At 34.7% G+C, this 25,646-nt stretch overlaps 6 protein-coding genes across 8 annotated transcripts; all 6 read left to right on the forward strand.

Annotated features, from left to right (window-relative positions):
* Positions 1 to 489: 489 nt before the first annotated feature.
* Positions 490 to 2,065, forward strand: LOC8276156 (1-aminocyclopropane-1-carboxylate oxidase homolog 1). Its single transcript, XM_002529258.4, has 3 exons — positions 490 to 1,198; positions 1,280 to 1,601; positions 1,687 to 2,065. Exons 1-3 carry the CDS (start codon positions 681 to 683, stop codon positions 1,936 to 1,938), a joined length of 1,092 nt encoding a protein of 363 aa, XP_002529304.1. The 5' UTR covers positions 490 to 680; the 3' UTR covers positions 1,939 to 2,065.
* Positions 2,066 to 3,451: 1,386 nt separating this feature from the next.
* LOC8276155 (two-pore potassium channel 1) lies at positions 3,452 to 5,553 on the forward strand. Its single transcript, XM_015725461.2, has 3 exons — positions 3,452 to 3,673; positions 4,188 to 5,125; positions 5,223 to 5,553. Exons 2-3 carry the CDS (start codon positions 4,224 to 4,226, stop codon positions 5,374 to 5,376), a joined length of 1,056 nt encoding a protein of 351 aa, XP_015580947.1. The 5' UTR covers positions 3,452 to 3,673; positions 4,188 to 4,223; the 3' UTR covers positions 5,377 to 5,553.
* Positions 5,554 to 7,476: 1,923 nt separating this feature from the next.
* On the forward strand, positions 7,477 to 9,878 carry LOC8276154 (two-pore potassium channel 1). 2 transcript variants are annotated; one of them, XM_025159146.2, is made up of 3 exons: positions 7,477 to 7,630; positions 8,274 to 9,186; positions 9,384 to 9,878. In XM_025159146.2, the coding sequence occupies exons 2-3, from the start codon at positions 8,294 to 8,296 to the stop codon at positions 9,541 to 9,543; spliced, it is 1,053 nt and encodes a 350-aa protein (XP_025014914.1). In that variant the 5' UTR covers positions 7,477 to 7,630; positions 8,274 to 8,293; the 3' UTR covers positions 9,544 to 9,878. The 2 variants fall into 2 exon arrangements, with proteins under 2 accessions (XP_025014914.1, XP_002529302.1); XM_002529256.4 differs by lacking the exon at positions 7,477 to 7,630 and having other exon boundaries at positions 7,693 to 9,186.
* A 139-nt stretch (positions 9,879 to 10,017) lies between these two features.
* On the forward strand, positions 10,018 to 11,806 carry LOC8276153 (1-aminocyclopropane-1-carboxylate oxidase homolog 1). Its single transcript, XM_002529255.4, has 3 exons — positions 10,018 to 10,917; positions 10,994 to 11,315; positions 11,399 to 11,806. The coding sequence occupies exons 1-3, from the start codon at positions 10,412 to 10,414 to the stop codon at positions 11,648 to 11,650; spliced, it is 1,080 nt and encodes a 359-aa protein (XP_002529301.1). The 5' UTR covers positions 10,018 to 10,411; the 3' UTR covers positions 11,651 to 11,806.
* Positions 11,807 to 17,457: 5,651 nt separating this feature from the next.
* LOC8276152 (1-aminocyclopropane-1-carboxylate oxidase homolog 1) lies at positions 17,458 to 19,769 on the forward strand. Its single transcript, XM_002529254.4, has 3 exons — positions 17,458 to 18,567; positions 18,791 to 19,115; positions 19,236 to 19,769. Exons 1-3 carry the CDS (start codon positions 18,056 to 18,058, stop codon positions 19,491 to 19,493), a joined length of 1,095 nt encoding a protein of 364 aa, XP_002529300.1. The 5' UTR covers positions 17,458 to 18,055; the 3' UTR covers positions 19,494 to 19,769.
* Positions 19,770 to 22,579: 2,810 nt separating this feature from the next.
* On the forward strand, positions 22,580 to 24,547 carry LOC8276717 (1-aminocyclopropane-1-carboxylate oxidase homolog 1). 2 transcript variants are annotated; one of them, XM_015725465.3, is made up of 4 exons: positions 22,580 to 23,186; positions 23,279 to 23,600; positions 23,792 to 24,082; positions 24,200 to 24,547. In XM_015725465.3, exons 1-3 carry the CDS (start codon positions 22,660 to 22,662, stop codon positions 24,047 to 24,049), a joined length of 1,107 nt encoding a protein of 368 aa, XP_015580951.2. In that variant the 5' UTR covers positions 22,580 to 22,659; the 3' UTR covers positions 24,050 to 24,082; positions 24,200 to 24,547. The 2 variants fall into 2 exon arrangements, with proteins under 2 accessions (XP_015580951.2, XP_015580950.2); XM_015725464.3 differs by having other exon boundaries at positions 23,792 to 24,547.
* Positions 24,548 to 25,646: the final 1,099 nt, after the last annotated feature.

Below are 25,646 nucleotides of genomic sequence, written 5' to 3' on the forward strand. Positions count from 1 at the left end.
TCTATACAGCTTTTTGCTGTACAGAACTGATGCCTTGACCTTCAGTTCTTATCTATTGGTCCCTGGTTTCTTACTTCTGATTTTGTTCTTCAACACTACCGATTTGAAACTATTCATAGGGTTGATGCTTCAAGAATACCAGTTTTAAATATTGCCAAAGTTGAATAAATTATAAAAATAAATTTCTTTTCCAAAAAATTTTGTTGTCTAGGTTGGGATATCTTTCCGTCTATCCACCAAATCAATAGATAATTATTAACATATATTTATTAATTTTAAATAATGAAATATATATCAATTATCTAATTCTAAAATATAAAACGCTTACACGTACGTGTGACTCTCCTATTAATCGTAGTATTTGCATATTTTATCCAACAAATAATTTATCTTGTTTTTGGTTTTTCATATTATATTATGCAGAAAATAAGCTGATTTAAACGGATTGTTGAATTTTAAGAAAAGTGAAATGATGGATCCAATTATTCTAAGCATGAAATCACTTTCAGTCTTGCTGTAAATGGGATGAGAATAAAGAGGAAAGAAAAAGGAGAGATAATTGTTGCTGACTATTTGGTTTTGGTTCAATTAAAAAACTATCTTGTTTTGTATTATCTCACTAACTATTTTCTTCTTTATTATCTCACTTTCCCATTGTTTTATTTCTTGAATAAAGAGAAATGAACTCCACATTCAACCCTGAATATTGCCGATCAAGTGAGTTAAAAGCTTTTGATGACACAAAAGCTGGTGTTAAAGGACTTGTTGATGCTGGAATTACCAAAATCCCTCGCATTTTTTATCAATCACCTGATTCTTTAGAGAAAAATTCACCTACTCCCGATACCAAGTTCAGATTTCCTGTCATAGACCTTAAAGATGTAGAAGATGGTGCAGTTTCGCGCAAGGAGATTGTTGACGGAGTACGAAATGCATCAGAGACTTGGGGATTTTTTCAAGTTGTCAATCATGGGATTCCTGCGAGTGTCCTTGAGGAGATGAAGGATGGGCTGCTTAAATTTTTTGAGCAAGATACTGAGCTGAAAAAGGGATTTTACTCTCGTGATTTAACTAAAAAGGTGGGTTACAACAGCAATTTCGATTTGTATAGTGCACCAGCAGCTAATTGGAGAGATACAATTGCTTTCCAAATGGTCCCTGATCCTCCAAAACCTGAAGAGATGCCAGCTGCATTCAGGTAAGCAGTACAAGCTTACAGTTATATGATATCATGTTCTAATGGGTAAAAAGAATTTCCTGAACGTAAGTTCTTCTGCAGACATATATTAGTCGAGTACAGCAAAGAAGTCAGGAAACTGGGAAGCGTACTATTTGATTTATTATCAGAAGCTCTTGGTCTGAAACCAAACCACTTGAAAGACATGGATTGTGATAAGGGACTTTTTATTTTGGGTCATTACTATCCAGCATGCCCCGAGCCAGAATTAACCTTAGGCACAAGCAAGCATGCTGATAATGACTTCCTCACTGTGCTTCTCCAAGACGATATCGGTGGTCTCCAAGTTCTGCATCAGAATCAGTGGACTGATGTTCCTCCCACGCCTGGCGCTCTAGTGGTTAACATTGGGGATCTTCTACAGGCAAGGCTTTTAAAGAAACTTTCACATGCACTCATTAGTATTTCTTGCTGTGGCTAAACTTGAAATTTCGTGTGATGCTTTTCAGCTTATATCAAATGACAAATTTATAAGTGCTGAGCATAGAGTTCTGGCAAACTATAAAGGACCAAGAGTATCTGTGGCATGCTTTTTTAGCACAGCTTTATTTCCTGTATCAAGACTTTATGGACCAATCAAGGAGTTGTTATCAGAGGAGAATCCTCCCAAGTACAGAGAAACTACAGTGAAAGAATTTGTTTCCCACTTCAATGCAAAAGGCCTTGATGGAACTTCTGCTCTGCTGCATTTCAAGCTGTGAAAACTAGTAATGAGAAAAAGGAGTTAGCACCGCAATTTGATGAACATGTAAACTGAAAAATCTGAATGATTTTTTTCTTTTAACAATACCTGAATAGTATATCAATACAAATCTACCTTTTAACATATATCTCTATGTTAATCAACTATAACACTTTTTCAACTTAAAATTTTTATAAAACTATGTTTGCTAGAAATCTATTGAAAAATTTATTTTATTTAAAAATAAAACATAAAAAAAAAAAAAATAAAAAATAATAAAGTTGAATGAAATATTTTAATATTATAAAATATATCGATAAACTAATATGAAATTCATTTGTAAATTTTGCATTGTTATAATTTAGTCTAATTATAATCAACTCTACACAAATTTAATTGTGTAGAATTCTAAATTAATTTTTACCCTATTCAAAATTTATAAATTTATAATTTATAATTTAATTTCATAAATTTTAACTAAAAATAAAATAATTTTTGAATTAAAGCTTTATATTCAATGAATAATTAATATTCTATAAAATGAGCAGTTCAAAATTATATAAATACATATATGTATTCTCTGTCTTACCCTTATCTAACACTTCGCGATTAATAATCTATAATCTTTAATAAGTTACATTTTTAGTCTCAGATCTTTAATAAGTAACAATTAAATCTATTTAAAAAATCATATAATTGCCAAAACTTTTACAAAGAGTTAAGCTCAAATCACACATTTCGTAAATTTGTATTAATATAAGATATTTAGTAGTTTTTCATCTCAATTATAGGAAAACTTCTTCCCTAGATTTTGATAAAGATATCAAATTAATTTCCACATGACTTTTAAAATCTAATTTGGTAAAAAGGTTCATAATACCAAAAATAAAATAAAAAAAATAAATAAAAGAATTCGATGGCTTAAAGCACACCTTTGCATTGGTGGCCTCTCCGCTTCATTAAGGGGCAACATGGCCTCTCCATGTGGCAAGTTTTTAAGCTAGTGTCACGTTCATTTCAAATAATTGTTAAAAATCCTAAAAAATTTAAATATATATTTTTACCTCAATCCTAGACAGGATTTAGAAATTATTATTAGTGGAGCATGTTTTATTTTATTTTTTGAGTCTTAAAAGTTATTTTTATAAAATGTAAATAAATTAATTAAAAAAAAGGATTTGAGAAATATAGTTTATAAATAATTTGAAAAAGTATATACATATTAAATTATAAAAAATTCTAAGTCTATTTTCAATTTTCAAAACACTTCTTTATATTGTTAGTTTTAAATATGGAATGACTATAAAAATTAACTCCAAATTTTGCAGACAAAGGTTTGAGCCGTTTATACTGCAAACCATTTTGTTTTTCCTTCTTTGTTGAAACTTATTGCGTGCTTCATCTTCTGTATAATGTATACAGAACTGGACGTAAAAGTAAACAATTCATGTCCTTGACATGATTCCAAAAGATCTGACATTCCTTTGGATTTTGGAATGGTATAAGAAATTTCATACTCATATATGTTTAGAATAAAGAATAGCAAGCTATTTTAAGTTAGAGAGAAAGAGCCATGTCCAAAATGACAATTCTGCCAACAGAACTTATGGTGATTACAAGTTATATGAACGAACTTGCCTGGAAATTTCTCATCTAGAAAGACTAATGCTATAAGCCTGCTTCCATCAGCAACTCTTGTTCGGTATTTCATTGCAAATTTTCTCTGGAAGGTCAATTTGGAACTTGTTAGTGAGGTGACTAAACTTAGCTCCTAATTTCGTGTTGTTTTTCTTGTTCTAGTTCTGTGACTTTGATCTTTCCTTTCAGTTAGTTACACTATCACTCTAAATTTCTACATGTATTGAGTACATTGGAAATGATATATAAGAGGTAGTAGATGTAGAAATTATGTTAAGGAATTTGGCTAGCTATGATTTAGTATTTTTATTTCCTTGCTTATGTCTTCATTCTAATCGTGCTGTCTTGAACCTTCATGTGAAATGTTCAGCATAAGATTCTGAGTCACTGTATGCAAAATGTTTATAAAATGGAATACCAACTATTTATCTTTGCAACTTTTCGATTTATCCTTACGAATTAAATGTTCAGGATAAAAAATTCTAATTGACTGTATGCAAAATGTTTGATGGTGATTAAGTTAATTTACAGGCTAAATTTTGTATCTGCGTTAGTTTATTTTGTTTAATTTCTTCTTAATAAACGCGACTCGCATTTACATATACATGCCACATGTTTAATAATTTACAGGTCTTCCAAGGCTGAAAAATTTGCTATACTATCTTAATGGCATCCGATAGTGCAAAAGAGAAAATACTGTCTGGATTAGTAGAACCCACCCCTCAAACAAATAATGCATACGGCTCCAACAGAGGAAGATTTTTCAGTGTTAAATTTGCTGATCCTCTAGCAGAGCTTATTCCTAAACATTTTGCTAGCAAGGTTTCACTCCGACATCCTGCATACATTTTTGGGAAACTCCATCCTAGTATTACGAACTTGGCTGTGGCTTTGGCGGTCTATTTGGGTGTTGGCACCTTATGCTTTTACTCTGTCCTGGATGATATCAAAGGAAACAAAGAAAATCCAATGATTGATTCTCTATATTTCACCGTCACAACTTTGAGCACCGTAGGATATGGGGACCTAGTGCCCAACAGTACCTTTGTGAAGGTGCTTTGCTGTGTATTTGTTGTCATAGGGATGGCACTTGTGGGATTAATAATGAGCAAAGCAGCAGATTACATAGTAGAGAAGCAGGAAATGTTGCTTGTTAACTCCCTAGACAAGCATCAAAAAAATGGCCCTTCTAAAATCATGGGGATGGAAACCAACAACGTGATCTATAACTGCCTTTTGGCCGGGGCCGTTCTTTCAATTTTTATGTTTGTCGGAACCATATTCTTATACGTATTTGAAGGTTTGGACTTCATTGATTCCATCTATTGTATCTGTACAACCATCACAACCCTAGGTTATGGAGACAAAGCGTTCGCAAGTGCCGGGGGGCGACTTTTTGCTGTACTTTGGATACTGATCGGTACGTTTGGTTTGGGTCAGCTCCTCATGTACGTTGCTGAGATATTGACTGAAAGCAGACAAAGGGCACTGGTTAACTGGGTCACTAACTGGAGGATGACCAACCTAGTCCTGAATGCAGCTGATATTGAAAATGATGGAGTTGCCGAGTAAGTTGATTGTGCATTAGTTACATATATATGTACTCAGATTCATATTCTTCATGTACTTCTTATTGCTGATCCTCTAATTCCTACGGTTTTATAGGACTGCTGAGTTTGCTGTACATAAGCTTAAAGCGATGGGGAGGATTAGCCAAGAGGATATCTCACGTTTAATGAAAGAGTTTGAGGATCTTGACGTCCATAAATGTGGGTTCTTGTCAGCATCCGACTTGGTGTTTGCTCAAACAAAGAGGTGATCTGAGCCATCAAAGAAATGGCCATCAGCTTTATACAACAAGAAGAAAAAAAAAAAAAAAACCGAAATCATGTACTTTACTAAGTTTGTCTCCTTTATCTAAGGCTCTAGTTTCTACAGGGCAGCTTAAACTTGATGTTGTGTACGCCAGTTAATGAAAATGTTTGTTTATGAACAATGCCTTTTAGCAGTTCCCATGCTGCCAAAATGTTGTGGAAGTTAATTTATGTCTGTATGGCTTTTCTGCTGGTCTTTCAGCTCATATCAAATAACATGAGACCTAAAATTCTAAAGCATCAACTTACCATGCTTAATTCACTCAAAAGAGTCTTCCTCACAAATGTCTCTCTTCTGAAACATGCTGAGAAATGGACAACCTTATAATTTCAATTATAAATTAAGCCTTTAATATAGTATTGGCAGATATAAAAAAATAAGAAGCAAACTCAAAGGAATTCATTCTGAGAAGATCTCGCCTGTAAAGTTCTTCAAAAATCTCCTGATTAACGTTTATCTTAATTTTCAACACATCCTTTTCTTTTGTAGTTATACTGTGCTTGTAATGTTCATAGAGATTCAAAATGAACCATTACTTGTTATAACTATGCTTGTAATGTTTATAGTGATTTAAAATGAAAAATATAAATTTCATGAGTTTTGGCAACTTAAATTCCACTAATTATGGATTTATGCAATGATCTACTCATAGCTTTAGAAATCCATAAACATTCTTTAAACGGTATTGAGGTGTTCAAGCATTGCACAAATTTAATTTGAAGATCAACAAACTAAAAATTATATTAGAAAACTGAATAATTTACAATCATTATTCCCTTATTTTGTGGAGTTGCAAATTTTTAAGCTTTTATTAAATTCAATAACTCACATATTCTACTCCAATTTGCGTTCTCTTTGAAGCATAAATCAGAGTTGCATATGAATAGTAGCTAAACAATTTTCAGAAAAAAAAAAAGAACAAAGAAAAAGAAAAGGAAGAATGAGACATTTTAATTTCAAGGTACGAATTTACAATGTTGAAAGAGAAACAACAGATAAAGGCCGCAATCAGGTACTGGTTAGCTCGAGTGGTTTTGAGTTTGGATAGCTGCTGCTCTTTTTTAGATCAGCTCTACGTTGGTTGGAGTCAAATTCGAATCACTATTAAGTTTCTGAAAAAAGTTAAAAAAAAAAAGCCAAATAATTTGACCAATCTTTTGATTTTAAGTAGGTACAATTTTTCTTAATGAGTCATAGTTTACTTCATGAACAAATTCTGCATATGTGGCATACTTTCTATTTATAGATATTTTTTTAACCATGTCAACATTATATCACTAAATTAATAATATATTACATTTTATTAACGAAATATATAGCATATATTAGTTTGTTTAAGAAAAATAAAGTTGAATGTCATAACGAGCTCAAATGTTAGACTGAGTCATTTACTTTTGTTACTTTATATTAATACCTATTTTTTAAAAAAATAAATTTAGAAGGCTATTAAGCAATAATTGGATTGTGAACTTCTTTTCCCTCGGACGAATATGTTAATTTTAAATGACCCATGAATCTTGGTACCTAATATGGACAAACTGGGTTAGGGCCATTTTCATCAGATTAAGATCGTTATTTTTTTATTGGGTCTGGCGTTTGAAATGATTCATGTTCACGAAATAAAGTTAACAAGTTCTTAAGATTTTGCCAATCAAACTTGAACTGATAATTGAAAAATTGATGCAATTTAAAGTTTCTCCAGCAATCCCTCTCTATGCAAATCTCTTATTTTGTCAGTTGAACACCAATATTCATTGGAAGATCAATAATGTTCTTTTGAAGGTGTGTAAAAATTCTACCTACGTGGGCAATTTTGATTAGTAAGCTGCAAGCTTTATCGTCTGCATAATTCACAGAAATCGGACATAAACAATAAAGATAGTCTTTATCATTCCAAAAGAACTGATGTTCCATTGTAATTTGGATTGTTGTAGGAAATTTCTGAGTAAGACATGTTAAGAGTACTTTACGTGCAGCCAGAAGCAGAAAAATACAACAATCGAGTTTCAATTTAGAGAGAGAGAGAGAGATAATGCCGCAAATGACAATTCTGGCAATAAGGTTTCTGTTGATAACAAGTTGTATGGAGGAATTTGCCCGGAAATATCTCTATTGGAAGAGTAATGCTATAAATTTAATACAAGCCTACTTTCACTAGTAACTCTTGCTCAGTATTCCTCGCAAATTCTCTCTTAAAGGTCAGCGAGGGTTCTAAACTTAGCTCCTGATTTTTCTTGACCTCATTTTCTTGCTTATGTTCTTATGTTAATGTTGTGTCTGACTTTAATCTTTCTTTTCATTATGTACGTTATTATAATCTCTACATGAATTCATTGAAAATTATGAGATATATATATAGATGTAGAAACTACGTTAAGGAATTGCTTAATTAAATGAGTTCTATTTCTCCTCACTATTAACTTTTTAATGCCTTCATTTTACTGTTAGCTTACTCTTCTTTTCCTTTTTATCCTTCTGTTTTGTTTATTTATGTCTATTCATTTTTCTGTTATCAAATGTGAGAACTTAAGCATAAAACAAGATGTTTATGAAGTATAATATGAGAGAATAGAGTATACTCACTGGCAAGTTATTTTTGCAACTTCTTCATTCGAATTATTCTTATGACTTAGATGGCAACACCTCTATGTTGAAGTATTTTCCACTTCAGTAGTTTATGAAATATTCCCTCTATCTAAGGTAGTTTATATCTTCTCACTGTGAGACATGTTTGATGGTAACAGAGTTGAAATTTTAGAGGCTACGTTTCTGTCAATGATAATTTGTTTTGTCGAAATTTGTCCTCAAGTCTTGACCAATCCGATCTGCGTGTCTACATAGGTCTTTGCTATACTATCTTAATGGCATGCAATGGTGCTAAACCATCTTTACTGTCTGGATCACTGGATCAAACAAATAATGCATACGGTCCCAACAGAAGAAGATTTCTCAGTGTTAAAAGTGCTCCACTAGCAGACCTTGTTCCTAAAGATCTCGGTATCAGTGTTTCACTCACACCTCCTGAATCCATTTTTGGGAAACTACATCCAAGTGTTATGAACTTGGCTGTGGCTTTGGCAGTCTATCTCGGTGTTGGCACCTTATCCTTTTACACTGTCCTGGATGATATGAAAGGGAAGAAATCGAGTCCAATGATTGATGCTCTATATTTCACGGTTGTGACTATGACTACCGTAGGATATGGGGATTTAGTGCCTAATACTACCTACATAAAGGGGCTTTCCTGTGTATTCGTAGTCATAGGGATGGCACTTGTGGGATTAATAATGGGCAAAGCAGCAGATTACATAGTAGAGAAGCAGGAAATGTTGCTGGTCAAAGCCATAAGCAAGCATAAAAAATACGGTCCATTTAAAATTATGAAGGAGGTGGAAACCTACAAAATAAGCTATAAGTGCCTTTTGGCCATGGCCGTTCTTTCAATTTTAATGTTGGTTGGAACCATATTCCTGTTCACAGTTGAAGATATGGACTTCATTGACTCCATCTATTGTATCTGCACAACCATCACAACCCTAGGTTATGGAGATAAAGCCTTCTCAACTGCAGGTGGGCGACTTTTTGCTGTGATTTGGATACTGACCAGTACTATTGGTTTGGGTCAGTTCTTCATGTACGTTGCTGAGGTATTCACTGAAAGCAGACAAAGGGCACTGGTTAACTGGGTTCTTACCAGGGGGATGACCAATCTAAACCCAAATGCTGCTGATATTGATAATGATGGAGTTGTTGAGTAAGTTGGATGTGCATTACTTTGTGACAGATATCATAGTATGAGCTGCAAATTGTCTTTCACTAGTTACGATTCCGTAAAACGTATATATTTATGAATTTGAAAAAATAACCCCATAATAGTGCTAATAATTTAATATGAGAAAACAACGCTGTAAAACTGGTATATTTATCAGATTTTTTACTCCTTTTTTACAGGGTTGCTGAGTTTGCTGTACATAAGCTTAAAGAAATGGGGAAAATTAGCCAAGAAGATATCTCATGCTTAATGAAAGAGTTCGAGGATCTTGATGTTCAGCAATGTGGATTATTGTCAGCATCTGACTTAGTGTTTGCTCAAACAAAGAGGAGATCTTAGCCATCAAGAAGTGGCTATCAGCTATGTACAACTATATAATATTGAAATCATGTAATGTAAGGGTTACTTACTAAGTTTGTCTCTCTTGAATGTCTCTCCCGTATCTTGGGCTAGTGGGTTGGGATTTGAGAGCTTCTATGGGCAAGCTTTCAAATTTGATTTTGTATATGCTAGTAAAAGAAAACGTCCGTTTATCTACTTCTGATATATTAGCAGAACTCTCTTTATCAGTTCCCATGCGAAACTTTTGTGAGAGTGATATATGTCAGTATGGTGAAGCAAACATTTCCTGCTGATTTTTCTGTCATATAAATGATAAAAAATTTCAAAGACTATGTTGATGATGATTGTTGTGAACCTGTGTCAATTTCTTAGCCATCCCAGGCAGGTAAACCCACTATAACTTGTGCTAAAAGCACTAAAAGGGCAAACCGAAAAATGTCTAGCTACATCTGATCAGAAGATCTTTCCCAAATCCCATTAATGCGTTCGGAATAGCTTCAAATCACAAAAGCTGGTGATGGCTTCATTTTTATTCAATAGTCAACGTTCTTGTGCTAGTCAAATGGAGGTGTATCCATTTGCCTTTTTTTTTTTTTTTTTAAACAGATAATCAATTTGTTGGTTTTTCATTTTTCTTTTTTACCTTGTTTTGAAACTATGCACTGACAACGATAAATTATCTAATATAGAAATCTTTAGCATCACCAATTTGATACCACTTGCAGTATTTTAAAATAAAAGAAGAGCTTAGAGTGTGGCCTATCCTTCTGAATTTAGATTTAGCTTTATATTTTATTAACAATATCTTCTTCCATCTATTTAATCCTGCCATCGTCAGAGTCGTTTTCTTTGCTGAGCAAAGAACATGAAACCAGATTGGAGCCCAACAAGTGAACGAAAGGCTTTTGATGACACAAAAGCCGGTGTTAAAGGACTTGTTGATGCTGGAATCAACAAGATCCCTCACTTCTTTCATCAACCAGTAGATGTTTCCGACAAGAGTTCACTTGGTGTTGATTCCAGGTTCAGATTCCCCGTCATCAACCTTGAAGCTATTCATAAAGATTCAATTCGACGCAAGGAAGTTGTTGACAAAGTCCAGATTGCCTCAGAGACTTGGGGATTTTTTGAAGTGGTCAATCATGGCGTTCCTGTAAATGTTCTGGAGGAGATGAAGGATGGAATTCGTAGATTTTATGAGCAGGATATTGAGCTGAAAAAGGAATTCTATTCTCGTGATTATACAAAAAAGATTGTGTACAATAGCAATTTTGATTTGTTTACTGCACAAGCTGCTAACTGGAGAGATACCATTTTCTTCCTCATGGCTCCTGATCCTCCAAAATCAGAAGAGCTGCCAGCAGTATGCAGGTAATTGGAAAAGCACAGTTTCCTTTATCTTATTGATACTATATGATAAGATTTCCTGAACACAAACTATTTATAGGAATATATTGAAGGAATACTGCAAGGAAGTAACAAGCTTGGGGAACTTACTGCTCGAATTATTATCAGAAGCACTTGGTCTGAGCCCAAGTCACTTGAAAGAAATGGATTGTGCTGAAGGACTTGCTGTTCTATGTCATTACTATCCAGCATGCCCCCAGCCAGAATTAACATTGGCCACAAGCAAGCATACTGATAATGACTTTCTCACTGTGCTTCTACAAGATCATATCGGTGGCCTCCAAGTTCAGCATCAGAATCAATGGATTGATGTTCCTCCAACACCAGGCGCTCTAGTTGTTAACATTGGAGACCTTCTACAGGCACGCTTTCTAGTCTAACCTAATTTTGTGTAGTACAAGTTTTTCTTGCTCTGGTTGAACTTACATTTCTTGCTGCTTTTCAGCTCATATCGAATGACAAGTTCATAAGCGTCGAGCATAGGGTGCTGGCAAACCATATTGGACCAAGAATATCTGCGGCGTGCTTCTTTAGCACTTCTGTAATGCCAAAATCACGACTTTATGGACCTATTCAGGAGCTGCTGTCAGAAGAGAATCCTCCAAAGTACAGAGAAACCACAGTAACAGAATACGTACTCTACTCTAATGGAAAAGGTCTTGATGGTACTTCTCCTCTGCTGCATTTTAAGCTTTGAAAATTAGAAATGGTAGAAGGCTAGGCTTATGAACTTTTCAGTACCTTTCTTCAATATTTTTGTTACACTTATCATTGACCTTTGGCTTCAAAATGGATCCGGATAATAACTTCACTTTCAGGGAATAAATTGAGGACCTTGCACCTTCTGTTGTCAGGATTAAATACTAAGCATACTGTAAAATGGTGGTTTTTCTATCTCTCTGAATTACTGGTTCAATATGCCGCATCATGCCTATCAGATGGAACTGAAGCCATGCCACACATCTCAGTTGTATGTGATGTTAGATGCTTCAATCTTAGCCAGATCATAATTTAGCCCCTGAACTTTATTACTTCATTCCATAAAGCCCTTCAAGTAATATACTAGGCTATGCTATTCAGCCTCTGAACTATGTGGATTAGTGCTATTGAACCCCTATTCAAAGTTTTGAGGAGAGTGTAACACATCATTAAAAGCGAGTGAAATCATCTGTGAAAAGTCTAACAAAATTTCAAATCTTAGGCAAATTTCACAACTTGGCCCCTGAACTTTATTACTTTCTAATTATGCTTATAACTTAAAATGTCTTAAATTTAGAAATTTAAATTTTAGCCCTCTTGTCTTAGGAAATTATGAGTTTTTTTATTTGCTTTAAATTAAGAATTAGTACGGTTCAATTAATCAAATTATGCTTAACTTTTACATAATTTTAACTAAAAGCCTAATAAAATATTCGATTAAATATTAATTCGGTATCGGGTTAACTGAAAAAATTAAAGAAAAAAAGTATATAAAAAGGAGAAAGAAAAAAAGAAAATGGGTTTCACGAAAACTCCTTGCCACTAAGGCAGTAGATGCTCTGTTAGGCTCTCCCTTGAATGAGAAGGCATTGCTGTTAAATTTCAGAAAAATTGGAGGTGCCAGGCGGGGGTTCCCAATGTCACCGGTCTTAAGTCAACTGTAGGAATTGGAAAAGTGGAGGATAGTGCTTGAATTCTTTCCATGCTTAATCCGCTCGCTTACTCACAACCACTAGATTGATGTCCATTTTCTCATATCCCAGATCTCCCAAGCAATGAGGACAACTTGAGCTGAGCTTTAATCTTCTCACTTCAATAGATCGAATTCTTTCTTCACGTCAATGTCTTGCTCTGCAACTGCAAACACCATCAATCATCTCATCCAAAACGTTACTAGGAATTCCATGACTGATCAGCTGAAGAATCCCCAGTTTTTTCGCAGGCATTTCAAATACTGTCTGACGATGTCTACCCGTAAACTTAAGTTTTCATGGATGCCTTTGAGGTCTATGATTGGTATTATTATTATGTTCAGTTGCAAGTTGCCTGCTGAATTCTCACCCACCCATGTACAAGTCACTTGACACCGGCTCTTGTATCCTCACAAGCCTTTAACTCCGTCTTTCTATCATAATAAGACTCAGTTCCCATCCGGATTTTGCTAGCTCTTGTGATCACCATTTTCCAGTTCTATTATGACTAGTTTAAAATAAAAGAAAGAATAGGTAAAGAAGTAACTATGACAAACATGTGATCAACAATCAGCCACCCGGTCTCATCGCTGGTAAGAAATTAGGCTTTCTTATCCACATCTGTCCGCAAGTAATATTATCTTCTAAGAGTGATTAGAAGCATGGGTAAGAAAAAAAGTGTTAAAGAAAGCGGAATGAAGTACATGGAGCGCACGGTCTCAGAGACTGCACAAGCTGGATTGCTTGTGCAGGCTTCTCATCACTGACCAAGGGTGAAAGGGAGCAACCTTTCCTGCAAACACTTCTACCTTTCTCTTCTCAGAAAGTAGCCGTTAGGCATATGCAAGTATCAGGATAAATTCTTCAATCAGTTGTAAATAAACTCAGAATTGTAAAATACTCATTACAGTTTATCAATGCAAGTCTATACAAATTTGTTACCTTTATTAATGATTATTCCCGCACTACATGGCTCTATTTGTTAAAAGGCAAAAATGAAGTCTTCCCACGATTTCAAGAATTTTACTACTTTATCAAAAACCGGTATAATGTATATATAAAATTTTTTCGCTTAGATAATGGTACGGAGTATATAAATCAAAATTTTTCCACCTTTTTTAAACAACATGGCATTACTCACCAAACCACATGTGTCAATACTCCCGAACAAAACGGCGTCTCTGAGCGAAAGAATCGCCATCTCCTCAATGTCACCCGTACTCTCCTATTTCAACATAATGTTCCCTCCATCCTTTGGTCAGATGCCCTCCTAACCGCTACCTATCTTATTAATAGACTTCCCTCAGTCACCTTAAATCATATGAGTCTCTTGAAAATTCTCAAAGGTCGGAAAATTGATTTAGGTTACCTTCGGGTCTTTGGGTGCGTGTGCTATGTGCACGTCACTCGCCACCACAAACTAGACAAGTGCTCGGTTAAAACTCTTTTCCTCGGATATTTCTCCACCAAAAAGGGTACAAGTGTTATGATCCGTTGACTCACAAGACCTACGTCTCTCGGGATGTCACATTCCTCGAGAATGAGTCCTACTATACCAACCCTACCGGTGCTGAATTTAATTCTCTTTTTCCGCTTAACTCTGATATTTCTCTTAGCAGCTTTGATCACAGTCCACTCCTAGAACAGCCACCTGACATCTCAAGGCTAATTCCTTCAGGGGGAGATAACCACTCACAAGAATAAGAAGCTTCATTTCACGAAGTCTCAGAGGAAGCAACTGCCTTGAGACATTCTAGTCGACAAACTAGACCTCCTGTGAAATTTAGAGACTATGTGTCTCATACGGTGACGTATCCCATTCAGAATTTTATTTCATATAATGTTGTATCTAACCAATATCGCAATTATCTATGTTAGCTCTCCAATCATTCCGAACCTACAAACTTCTACGAAGCCAATGCCGACCCCAAATGGTGTAAGGCTATGGAAGAAGAACTTCTAGCCCTTGAAAAGAATGACACATGGAGTATTGTTTCTCTTCCACCAAATAAAAAACCAGTGGGATGTAAATGGGTATACAAGATCAAATACAATAGTGATAGAACTATTGACGATGACACAAGCCGAGCACTCAGTGGCACCGAGGCTTCACTCAAACTTACGGAGTCGATTATCAAGAGACCTTCGCTCCAGTGGCCAAGATGTACACGGTTAAGATCCTACTCTCAGTAGCAATCAATCAAGGTTGGAATCTATTCTAAATGGATGTCAAGAACGCCTTCCTTCAAGGAAATTTAGCAGAAGAAGTTTACATGGCCATTCCTCCTGGGTATAAGATAAACTCAGACTCATCCCTGGTATGTAAGCTTAAGAAAGCAATCTATGGCCTGAAACAATCTCTAAGGGCATGGTATGCTAAACTCAGTTGTTTTCTATTAAATATTAATTTCAATAAGTGTGATTTTGATTCTTCCATGTTCGTTAGACACACCCACACACACCATTATTCTTTTGGTATATGTTGATGACATCATAATAACCGGGAATGATAATCAAAAGATAGAAAATGTCAAACAACGTCTAAACAGGGAATTTGACATTAAAGATCTAGGTCAGTTATCATACTTTCTAGGCATAGAAATAGCAAAATTCAGCAAAGGTTTATTCCTATCCCTAAGAAAATATACCCTTGATCTATTAAAGAAAACTGGCAAGATAGGAGCCAAACCTGCTCTCTCTCCAATGGAAACTAAAACTAAACTCAATTTAGAAGACGGAGATCCTTTGACCAACATAGGGCACTATCAGCGTTTAGTAGGGAAATTAATTTATTTAACTGTCACTAGACCTGGCATTTCTTTTGTAGTTAGTGTGATAAGTCAGTTTATACATGCTCCTTGTACCAGCCACCTTGAAGCCATTGATCAGATCCTCAGATATCTTAAGGGAACACCCGGACAGGGAATCTGGATGAAGAAAAATAGCTCCACTAATGCAGTCGGTTTCTCGGATGCTTGATTGGAAGTTGTGATAGAAAGTCGACCCTTTGGATTACGTATATTCGTGGGAAACTTGGTGACATGGAAAAGCAAAAAATAGAGCGTAGTTGCTAGATCAAGCGCCGAAGCAGAATATCGTGCGATGGCATCCACGGCTAGCGAACTCATTTGGGTAAAGCAAGTACTCAAGGACATGAAAGTAAAAATGATGGAGCCTATGAAAATGTTTTGTGACAATCAAGTTGCTCGACACATAGCATCAAACCCAGTGTTTCATGAAAGGACCAAGCTCATCGAAGTCGATTGTCATTTCATCCGAGAAAAGGTTCAAAAAGGAGAAATTGAAACTCCTTACATCAAGAGTCAAGATCAATTGGCAGACATATTTACAAAGGTCCTTGACAAGCAGAGTTATCGGTCTATTCTCAGCAAGATGGGTTTAATAAACCTATATGAACCCAACTTAAGGGGGAGTGTTAAAGAAAGCAGAATGAAGGACATGGAGGGCATGGTCTCAGAGACTGCACAAGCTGGATTGCTTGTGCAGGCTTCTCATCACTGACCAAGGGTGAAAGGGAGCAACCTTTCCTGCAACTTCTACCTTTCCCTTATCAGAAAGTAGCCGTTAGGCATATGCAAGTATCAGTATAGATTTTTCAATCAGTTGTAAATAAACTCAGAATTGTAAAATACTCATCACAGTTTATCAATACAAGTCTATACAAATTTCTACAAAAAGAAACTAAGGAAACCAAATTGACCCAAGATTGACTCAAATCGAATTCACAAAATCGGTTCGCCGAATTAATCAGTTCAGTTTTCATTTATATTTTTTAAAAGTCTAATTAACTGATATGTCGTTAATTTTATTTTAAAAATTTGATAGTTAACCGAATGAATATATTATATTTTACTATTAATCTTTTATATCTCTTATATAATTTTTCAGTTATATTTCTTAAAACTTTATATTTTATAGGTAAAAAGTACAAAATATGTCCCTTAATTTTTCAATTGAACTCCTAAAATTCAAAGTGATTTAATTACATTATTAAACATTGAGAGACTTAGTAATTACATATTGAAGCTAATTAAATCTATTTTAAATTCTAATGACGTGAAATCCATTTAATTTTAAATGTTAAAAGATATTGTTTCTCTTTTTGACTTTTTCTATTTTACATGTAAAAAAATATTAACTTTATATTTTTTATTATAAAAATTATAAAATAATAATTCCTTTTTCACTTTGACAAAGAAATATCTATAGTCATTTGTTCAAAAAGAAATCACCTATAAGGATGTTATTGTTTTATTTCTCTAATTTTCAGAAACATAATTAAATTATTTTAAAATTCAAAAATCTAATTAAACTTTCGTCAAAATCTAAGATTTATTGGTATTTTTTACTTATAAATAATTTCAAAAATAATTTTTTATTATAAACTCTTAGAATTTTACCGGTAACTAAGAAAACGGCTATTAAAAGACTAGCTTTCTCAGTTGTAGTTAGTGACAAAATTCCTATGACTATCTTTGAATCTGATTTTTGGAATGCATTGGAAGCAATTTAATCATCATCTTCAAATTTGTAAAATTAATTTTAAATTAAATTGATATTTTAAAAGTTCAATGTGCCTATGGCAAAGGCGGCGCGTGTTGATGCTAATGGCAGAATTCACCTCTATTTTTGAGTGGTATTCTTTTCACTTGTAAAATTATAATTTCAATCAAAGGCCCATCCTGACTTTTTCTGTTTTTAAAATTGCAGTTAGGTTCTCTCCTTCCTCTGCCCTCTCTTCTTTTTAGAAAATCCTTGGTTATGTTTTTGGTTATTACACTAAATCATAAAATTAATATATATTTTTAATTTTAAATGATAAAATATGAATTAATTATTTAATTTTAAGATATAAAACCCTTGTTAGCTTTGGTTTGTATACAGTAAACAATTGGCAAAGTTTTTCTCTTTTCTACGGACAAAAACAATCACATAAGAACCAAAATCAACAAAATTTCTCTAAGTTCTTTAGCTCATCTATATTACAATTGATCCACTTAAAACAAAATCAAATCTCTCCTTCATCTCTGTAGATCGGCATAGGCAGCGGCAACCGCTGTTCACTGCTCTTCTCCATCTCTGTTTTAATCAATCGCAGCAACCGCTCATCGTCGTCTTCGTCCTTATCAGCTCGAAGCAACAGCGCCGTCCTTACCAGTTCTCCACCAACGCCGCAGCAACCGCAGCCTCTCTGTATGACATAGTCCTAACACTAATCTACATAATGGGCTCTTGAATGTGACAGCTTAACTTGATCTTTTTTCTTTTTTTCTTTTCGGTCAAAATTTTCTGCCTTTAAGCATTACCTCATCCAAACATTTGAAGTACCAGTTATCTGTTTTTTTTTTCTAGTGGTTACAAAGACCATATTTCGAAACTCCATTCCTAATCTAATCAATGAAGATAGAAAAATGGCTACAAGTTATGACAGGCAAAGTGAACTAAAGGCTTTTGATGACACTAAAGCTGGTGTTAAGGGTCTTGTAGATGGCGGTCTCACAAAAATTCCAAGGATATTTATTCATGATCAATCTAAGATCAATAATAAATCAAGTTCAGGTGACAGCATACATAGCATACCGATCATAGACTTCAATGGCATAGATAGTGATTCAAGTGTACGTATTGATATAATTAATAAAGTTCGGGATGCCTGCAAGAAATGGGGTTTTTTCCAGGTGATCAACCATGGAATTCCAGCAGCTATTTTGGATGATATAATAGACGGGGTACGGAAATTTCACGAGCAAGACACCGAGGTAAAGAAGAGATTCTACAGCCGTGAGCAAGCTGGGATTGCAAAATTTAAGTTCAATACGAACTTCGATTTTTATCAATCACCAGCCGCTAATTGGAGAGATTCTATGTATTGCATTATGGCTCCTGATCCACCCAGTTCTGAAGAATTGCCTGATGTTTGCAGGTATGTTGTAACAACTTATATGGCTATATCAAGAATGATTGCAATTAAAGCGAGCTTTGACTCACTGGTATAGAGTTGCTGTCCCGGCTGTTAGGTTGGAATTTGAAATCCAGGCAGAGCCTAGTTAACCAGAAACTAATAATAATAATAATAATAATGCACAAAAATGGTATGATGGAATAAATCAATTTAAGCATGTAATTTGTGTAGTCAACTTTTGCAGAGATATCCTGATCGATTACTCAAACAAGGTGGCTGCCTTATCAAATATACTATTTGAATTGCTATCTGAAGCACTAGGGCTAAATGCCAACTACCTTAAGGATATAGGTTGTTCCGAGGGGCTTTTATTTCTGGGTCATTACTACCCAGTTTGCCCTGAACCAGAATTGACTATGGGCACTAGCAGCCATTCCGATAATAGCTTTTTGACGGTACTTCTACAAGACCAAAGTGGTGGCCTCCAGGTCCTTTCCTGTAAGAATCAATGGGTCGATGTTAATCCAACTCCAGGAGCTCTTGTGATAAACCTTGGGGATATGTTACAGGTAAGTTAGTCTATGTACAACTGAATTTAATTTACATGTTTGAATTTTATAAGAATTACTGAATTATGGTGTTTAATTATTCTCCCTCTATCTACATCTTCCTTTTCTTTTTGGGTGCAGTTAATCTCTAATGATAAATTTAAAAGCTCGGAACACAGAGTATTAGCGAAAAGTGTAGGTCCAAGAATTTCAGTGGCATGTTTTAACATACAGCTTACACATTCAAAGAACGCCTCGAGATTATACGGGCCAATCAAGGAGTTGCTATCAGAAGAAACCCCCCCAGTTTACCTTGAAACCACCATCAAGGAGTATTTGACATACTACTATTCTAAAGGACTTAATGGCATTTCTGCATTAGAGCATTTCAAGTTGTGAAGTTTGCTACAGAAACTTGGTCTATGAAAGTAAACCTTTCAAATGAAAATGTCTACTTGATCTAGACCTATAAGACTAGTACTGTATGAGGCATTCTATGAACAGCTTCTTGTAATAGTTATTGTTCCATGATTAAGTATAATAGTTTGTACCTGGGATTAATTAAATTTCGATGTTAGTGGGTGTTAGAGAAAACTATTAATGCAGGGGATGATGCTGTACAGTTTCTGTAAGGACTTGATCTTTGGAGACCCTTCTAGTGCTTTTCTTGTTTTCTCTTTTGATCCATTCCCCATACCTTGCCTATCCGCTTCCAAATTCCTACAAAAATGCTTTTTCTGTTGGAATTGGAATATAATTCTTTCAGTACATTCTTCAATTGTTTATAGAAGGAGGATTAGGTAAGTGGTATAATAAAAAGTTAATATTAATTCAATTAATAGGATAAAAGAAGTACTCTGATCACAAGGCTCCAATTAGAAAATTCCAGTAAAATACTCTTGCTCTTTACACGACCATAGCCTAATTCCACCGTTTCCTACCATTTTTTCATTGGTGGATTGGAAATGTGAACCAACAAAATGAAGTGAGTTTTAAAATTTTCTGTTTTGTTCCCTTCTATCCTCCTTCACTAATATTTGATAACTCTCTGCTGCTTTTCCTACCACTTATTTTTTTCTAGTAGAAAATGTAATTAGAAGATCCAGGTTGGGTCTGCTGTGCAAAACGGGTCGGATCCGGGTCAACCCAGTTGTTGGAGTCGGATTGGGTCGGGTTGTTGGATCCGGGTCGGTAGCAGGTGCTGGAGTCGGGTCGGATTGAATTAAAAGGATCTGATCCGCTACTTAACTCTCGATCTGACCCGGATATCTCGTCATAACCCTTAGGGTTAGATGTATTTGCGACTCCTAAGCCGCCAAACCTTATCCTTTCTTCTTTCTCTCGTCTCTCCCCGCTTCTTTCTCTCTCAACTCTGCTGAGACTTGGCCGCAGATGAGGATAGAGATGCCAACAGCGGTCTTAAGAGTGCCCCTGCTTCTTGCAGTGGTCGCACCTCTCGACGCTGGCAGGCACTCTTCTCGCTCGAGCCGTCTCGAGAGGATTTGAGAGGTGAGAGATGTAGGCTTTATTTTCTGTGTTGTTGAAACTGTTAACTGTGTTCATAGTCGCGCGTCTAGTCTTTTCCTGATGGATGATGGCTATGACGGCGTCGATTTTGGAGAGGTTGCTTGACAATAGTATCTGCGACCTTAGAGCTTCGTAGCTCGAATCCAGCCCCCTCAGGTAAGTATACAATAAATCTTGTTCTGCTCTCCTTCTTGCCTCTTTTGGGTCTGTTGTCGGTGGGAGGTAAATATGTAGTTCTTCCCATCTGGTTAGTACCTCAGTCGCGTAACTCGTGCTTGTCCGAGTCCCTTGTTTGATTTGTGCCAGTTCTTGTTTCAAATTGAAGATGTGAGCATAATTTTGCTCATGGCCATATAGGCCTTTCATCTTGGTCCAGATAGCCTATGATGATGCCAGTAACATGCAGAATCTGGCAATCTGAGGCTCCATGGTATTTGTGAGTAGTGACATTACCATATGTCTATCGTCTGCACTCTTCTATTGCTTCCATTTCTTCTTTGGTTGGTTGGTTTGGATTGATTAGCTGTGGCTTGCTTCTAGTTCCTGTGATGAACCCTAATTTTTTTCTGCCACTTAAGATGATGTAAACTGATCTCGACCATTCGAAATAATTTTAATTGCCTTTTAACACAGTATTAGTTAATTTTGTGATATCACTGTGAGACATGATAAAAAAAAAAAAGATTTTGAGTTGGTAGGTGATGGCAGGATCAAGCCCGCTCTGATACCATATAGAAAATGTAATTAGAAGCTTTATTGATCTGTGAGAATTTTACAAGTTAAAATTCTGAAATTTATATGTATGAGAATGTTCTGTTATATACAAATGAAAGGTAACGGTCTTCTTGCTACCTATTGATCCCCTAAGCTCTATGTCAATGTTTTTTTCCAGGTGGAGAAAGGTAGAAGAGATCTTTCTTCCTTCTTTTTCCAGCCTTTAGGCCTGTGGTGATATGACCTGAGGCCTTGACCTTCAGTCCTTAACTATTGGTCAGTTTCTGGTTTTGTTCCTCAACATTTCTTTTTCTTTTTTCAAATTTTGGTACAATTATCCGAAGTTCATGCATTTTCATAACTCAGTTTGGGCAAGAGACTTCATCTAGACCGTATAGACCAATCAAAGAGCTGCTATTATTAGGTGACATTATACGGGGAAACGACTACAAATGAGTGTATCACACACATCTGCGCCAAAGGGCTTAACGGAATCTCTAAACTTGAACATTTCAAACTGTGAATGTGGCTATAATTTCTGCACTAGGCTGTTAATTAGTTTCTTTTCCTGGACTTCTTAGTTGGCCCTGAGCCTGGATTTATCGATAAGTTTACATGTCAGCTTCACTAGTGTGAATATCATGCTATATATTTGGTCTCCTTGAAAAAGAACAGTAAATACAAGAGCAAGTAAAAAGAAAATAACCAAATAATTTTTTAATTAATATATTTTATTTTTTGTTTGAGAAATAAAAAAATATAAAAAAACATCAACAAACCCCTCCTAACTTTAGATGAAAAAAAATACAAGAAATTGAAGGTTTTATTTAAAATGTGTTAAAAACATTCACTTTTGCAGGTGCCAATGTAAAGTGGAAATAAATATGTTAAAGGTCTCAAATGTCATTTAAGAGCACGTAAGTTATATGATAATAAAGTCTCGATTGAACATGCAAGCTGCTTGAAACAGTGATTTACGAATCGTAAAAAGTACTACTGACACGCTTAAATTACCAGATTGAAAACAAAAAGGTGCCACTGCCCACAATTTTCAGTGATGTACAGGTGCCAGGCATTTAATATAAAAGCTAAAGAGTTCAGCTTCTTTTCTTGTTTTTTATATTCTATATCCTTTTAATTTTTTTAATGTATTTGCAAGCAAGTTGATCAAATTACAACACTATATTGATTTGTTTTTTGTATTCTACATCCTTATATTTTATATATATAATAAGATTCCCTGCAAGCAAGTTGATCAAATTACAACACTATATTCATCCTCCGAAACACTGATCTACATTTTTCATTTCTCAGCATATGAAAGATGGCTAAAGTTTTAGAAAACTTTGAATCAGAAATCAAATACGACAGGAAGAGTGAATTAAAGACTTTCGATGATACAAAAGCTGGTGTAAAAGGTCTTGTAGATGCTGGGGTCACAAAAATCCCCAGAATCTTCATCCATGATAAGATCACTGACACGCCATTTGAAGGAAACGATAAGCACACTATACCAATCATAGATTTGAAAGGCATTGATAAAGACCCGAGCTTACGCAGAGAGGTTATAGATAAACTTCGAGAAGCCTGTGAGAAATGGGGTTTCTTTCAATTGATCAATCATGGAATTCCTGCAACTGTTTTGGATGAAATGATAGACGGGATGCGTAGATTTCATGAACAAGAAACTGAGGTGAAGAAACACTTCTTCACAAGGGATGAAACAAGGAAGGTGATTTATAACACTAACTTTGATTTCTATCAAGCCAAGGCAGCTAATTGGAGAGATTCTTTATACTGTTCAATGGCTCCTAATCCACCAAATCCTGAAGAACTGCCTCCAGTATGTAGGTATGTACATATCTTCTTTTCTTTATTCTATTTGCATTGTCACCATTTATAGTAACATTTAAAGTAAATTTACTTGGGTTATTGATGAACAGAGACATCATGATGGATTACTCCAACAAAGTAATGAGCTTAGGATTAAAATTATTCGAATTACTATCGGAGGCTCTTGGACTTCGTCCCAACCACTTGAAAGATATGGGTTGTGCAGAGGGACTTTACTTTATTGGTCATTACTATCCAGCGTGCCCTGAACCAGGCTTGACTTTGGGTGCCACTAAGCATACTGATAGTGCTTTCCTTACAATTCTTTTGCAAGATATACTAGGTGGTCTTCAAGTCCTTCATGAAGATCAATGGTTTGATGTTACACCTGTTGCTGGAGGTCTAGTAGTGAATTTGGGAGATCTATCACAGGCAAATCACTTACTTTTGGTCTTTAAATTATATATAAGAAATTAATGAATTATCTTATTAGCTTTCATGCCCTTAGGCCATTGAACATGTGGTCGAGTGCCTGCCTCCTAATAAGAGAATTTCTGGAAAAAAAGAAACACTTTATATCTAACCAGCTCTACTCTTTTTTCTCTTTTTTTTCCTCTGAGCAGTTAATCAGCAATGATAAGTTCAAAAGCGTATATCACAGGGTATTGGCAAAAGATGTTGGACCAAGAATTTCAATTGCTTGCTTTTTCAGAACTCATTTTGCAGAACGGACTTCCTCTAGGATCTTTGCGCCGATTAAGCAGTTGCTATCAAAAGATAATCCTCCAGTATACAGAGAAACAACTATGGAAGAATATGTCACTAGAATCTACTCAAAAGGGCTTGATGGGACCTCAGGACTGATGTACTTCAAACTGTAAAATGTTACCGCATCAACACTTTTCAACCTTATGGTGTGTTTCTTTAATTTCCTGATCCCTGCATGTATCTCTCCAACTTCAATCTCCTGCAACAGATATCATTATGTTTGGCACCCTTGTTTTAACAATGAGACTCCGAATGTACTGCAGAATAACCAAGGATCCACAAGATTTATCAAGTGTAGTACCAGCATGGCAACAGTAACAGGAAGATTCAGCTAATTCAAAAGAAATAAAACTATTTCTTTTAATGCATTCAAAAGATATAAAAGTAATTCTTTACAAACGAGACTTAAACTCGTTCAGAGGCCTTTTCAATTATGCTCTAATTAATAACTATTTGGATGAGCATCTACTTCCTAATTAGATAAAGAAGACCAAGATATGCAGCTGGGAAATTAGAAATAGAATCCTGTCTGCCGTTTCTGTTGTACATAATCTTTTCCCTACTTGGAAAGAATATAATATACAATGTAGTTTATGATTTTGCCCTTAAAAGATTGTAATGTTTTTTGGTATATATATATTATTTACAGTTAATTTAGAAAATGTGAGGTGGACCGTCAAGGGTAGTATAACACTCCCTTAAGAGTTTTAACGCAATTATATATTCAAAATTTAAATTCAAAACTTTGATTAATATAGAAGAGACCATTACCATTTCATCCATGTGCTCTTGGATAAAGATTGTAATATTTTTTATTAACAAAGAAATAGCTCGGTTTCATATTTCTTATACTTTAATATCTTACCATCTAACATCATTATAATGTTATAATAAAATGTTAATAAAATATTAAATGTCAATTTTTACATGTGATTTACTATCAAACTAATTATCAAAATCTTTTTAAAAATATTATAAAAATTATCTATTTCTTATTCCTAGTAAAATCAAAGAATAAATTTTTAAATAAATTGAGTTTTTTTAAATAAATTACTTTTATTAAAAATAATTAATAAGTATAATTTGTAAAAGACAAAAAAGCATAACTACGTTTAAGAAATATATACTAATTTTTTTATAAAAATGAATTTTTTTTTTTAAATTCATTAATCGCGTTGACGGAACAATTGTATACAGTATTTTGGCTGCATTTAGTGTATCGGTAAAAAAACACATTCTGTTTAATGACTATATTAAATCATAAATTGACTTTATTAGTAATTAATAATTCTTTAAAAGAATTCGATCTTTTAAATATCATAATTAAATCCATTTTAATTCTCATGACAAAAAATAAATAAACTCCCATAAAGAAAGAAACAAATTTTCATGAAAAGAATAAAACAAAATAATCATAATATTTAAACAATTAAAAGAATAAATATAAAATAATATCCTTATGATATCGGGTTTCATGTTTTAAGCTCGTCTCTCTATGATATTTTGGAGCTACTCTGAAGCGATAGTCTTGGTGGTAGCAGACTTAAAAATGTTACTCCTTAATTATGTTGTATTTGGGCTGTTTCCCTCTTCTTTAACCCAAAAAAATACATAGATTTTATTGAAAACATTTCAAGAATCTATGGCGGACTATTTTAGGCTCTAAATCACGCTGGGATCGATAATGAAATTCCTATATAAGATCCAATT

The sequence above is a fragment of the Ricinus communis genome, chromosome 9 (assembly GCF_019578655.1).
Source record: "Ricinus communis isolate WT05 ecotype wild-type chromosome 9, ASM1957865v1, whole genome shotgun sequence".
NCBI classification, from domain to species: domain Eukaryota; kingdom Viridiplantae; phylum Streptophyta; class Magnoliopsida; order Malpighiales; family Euphorbiaceae; genus Ricinus; species Ricinus communis.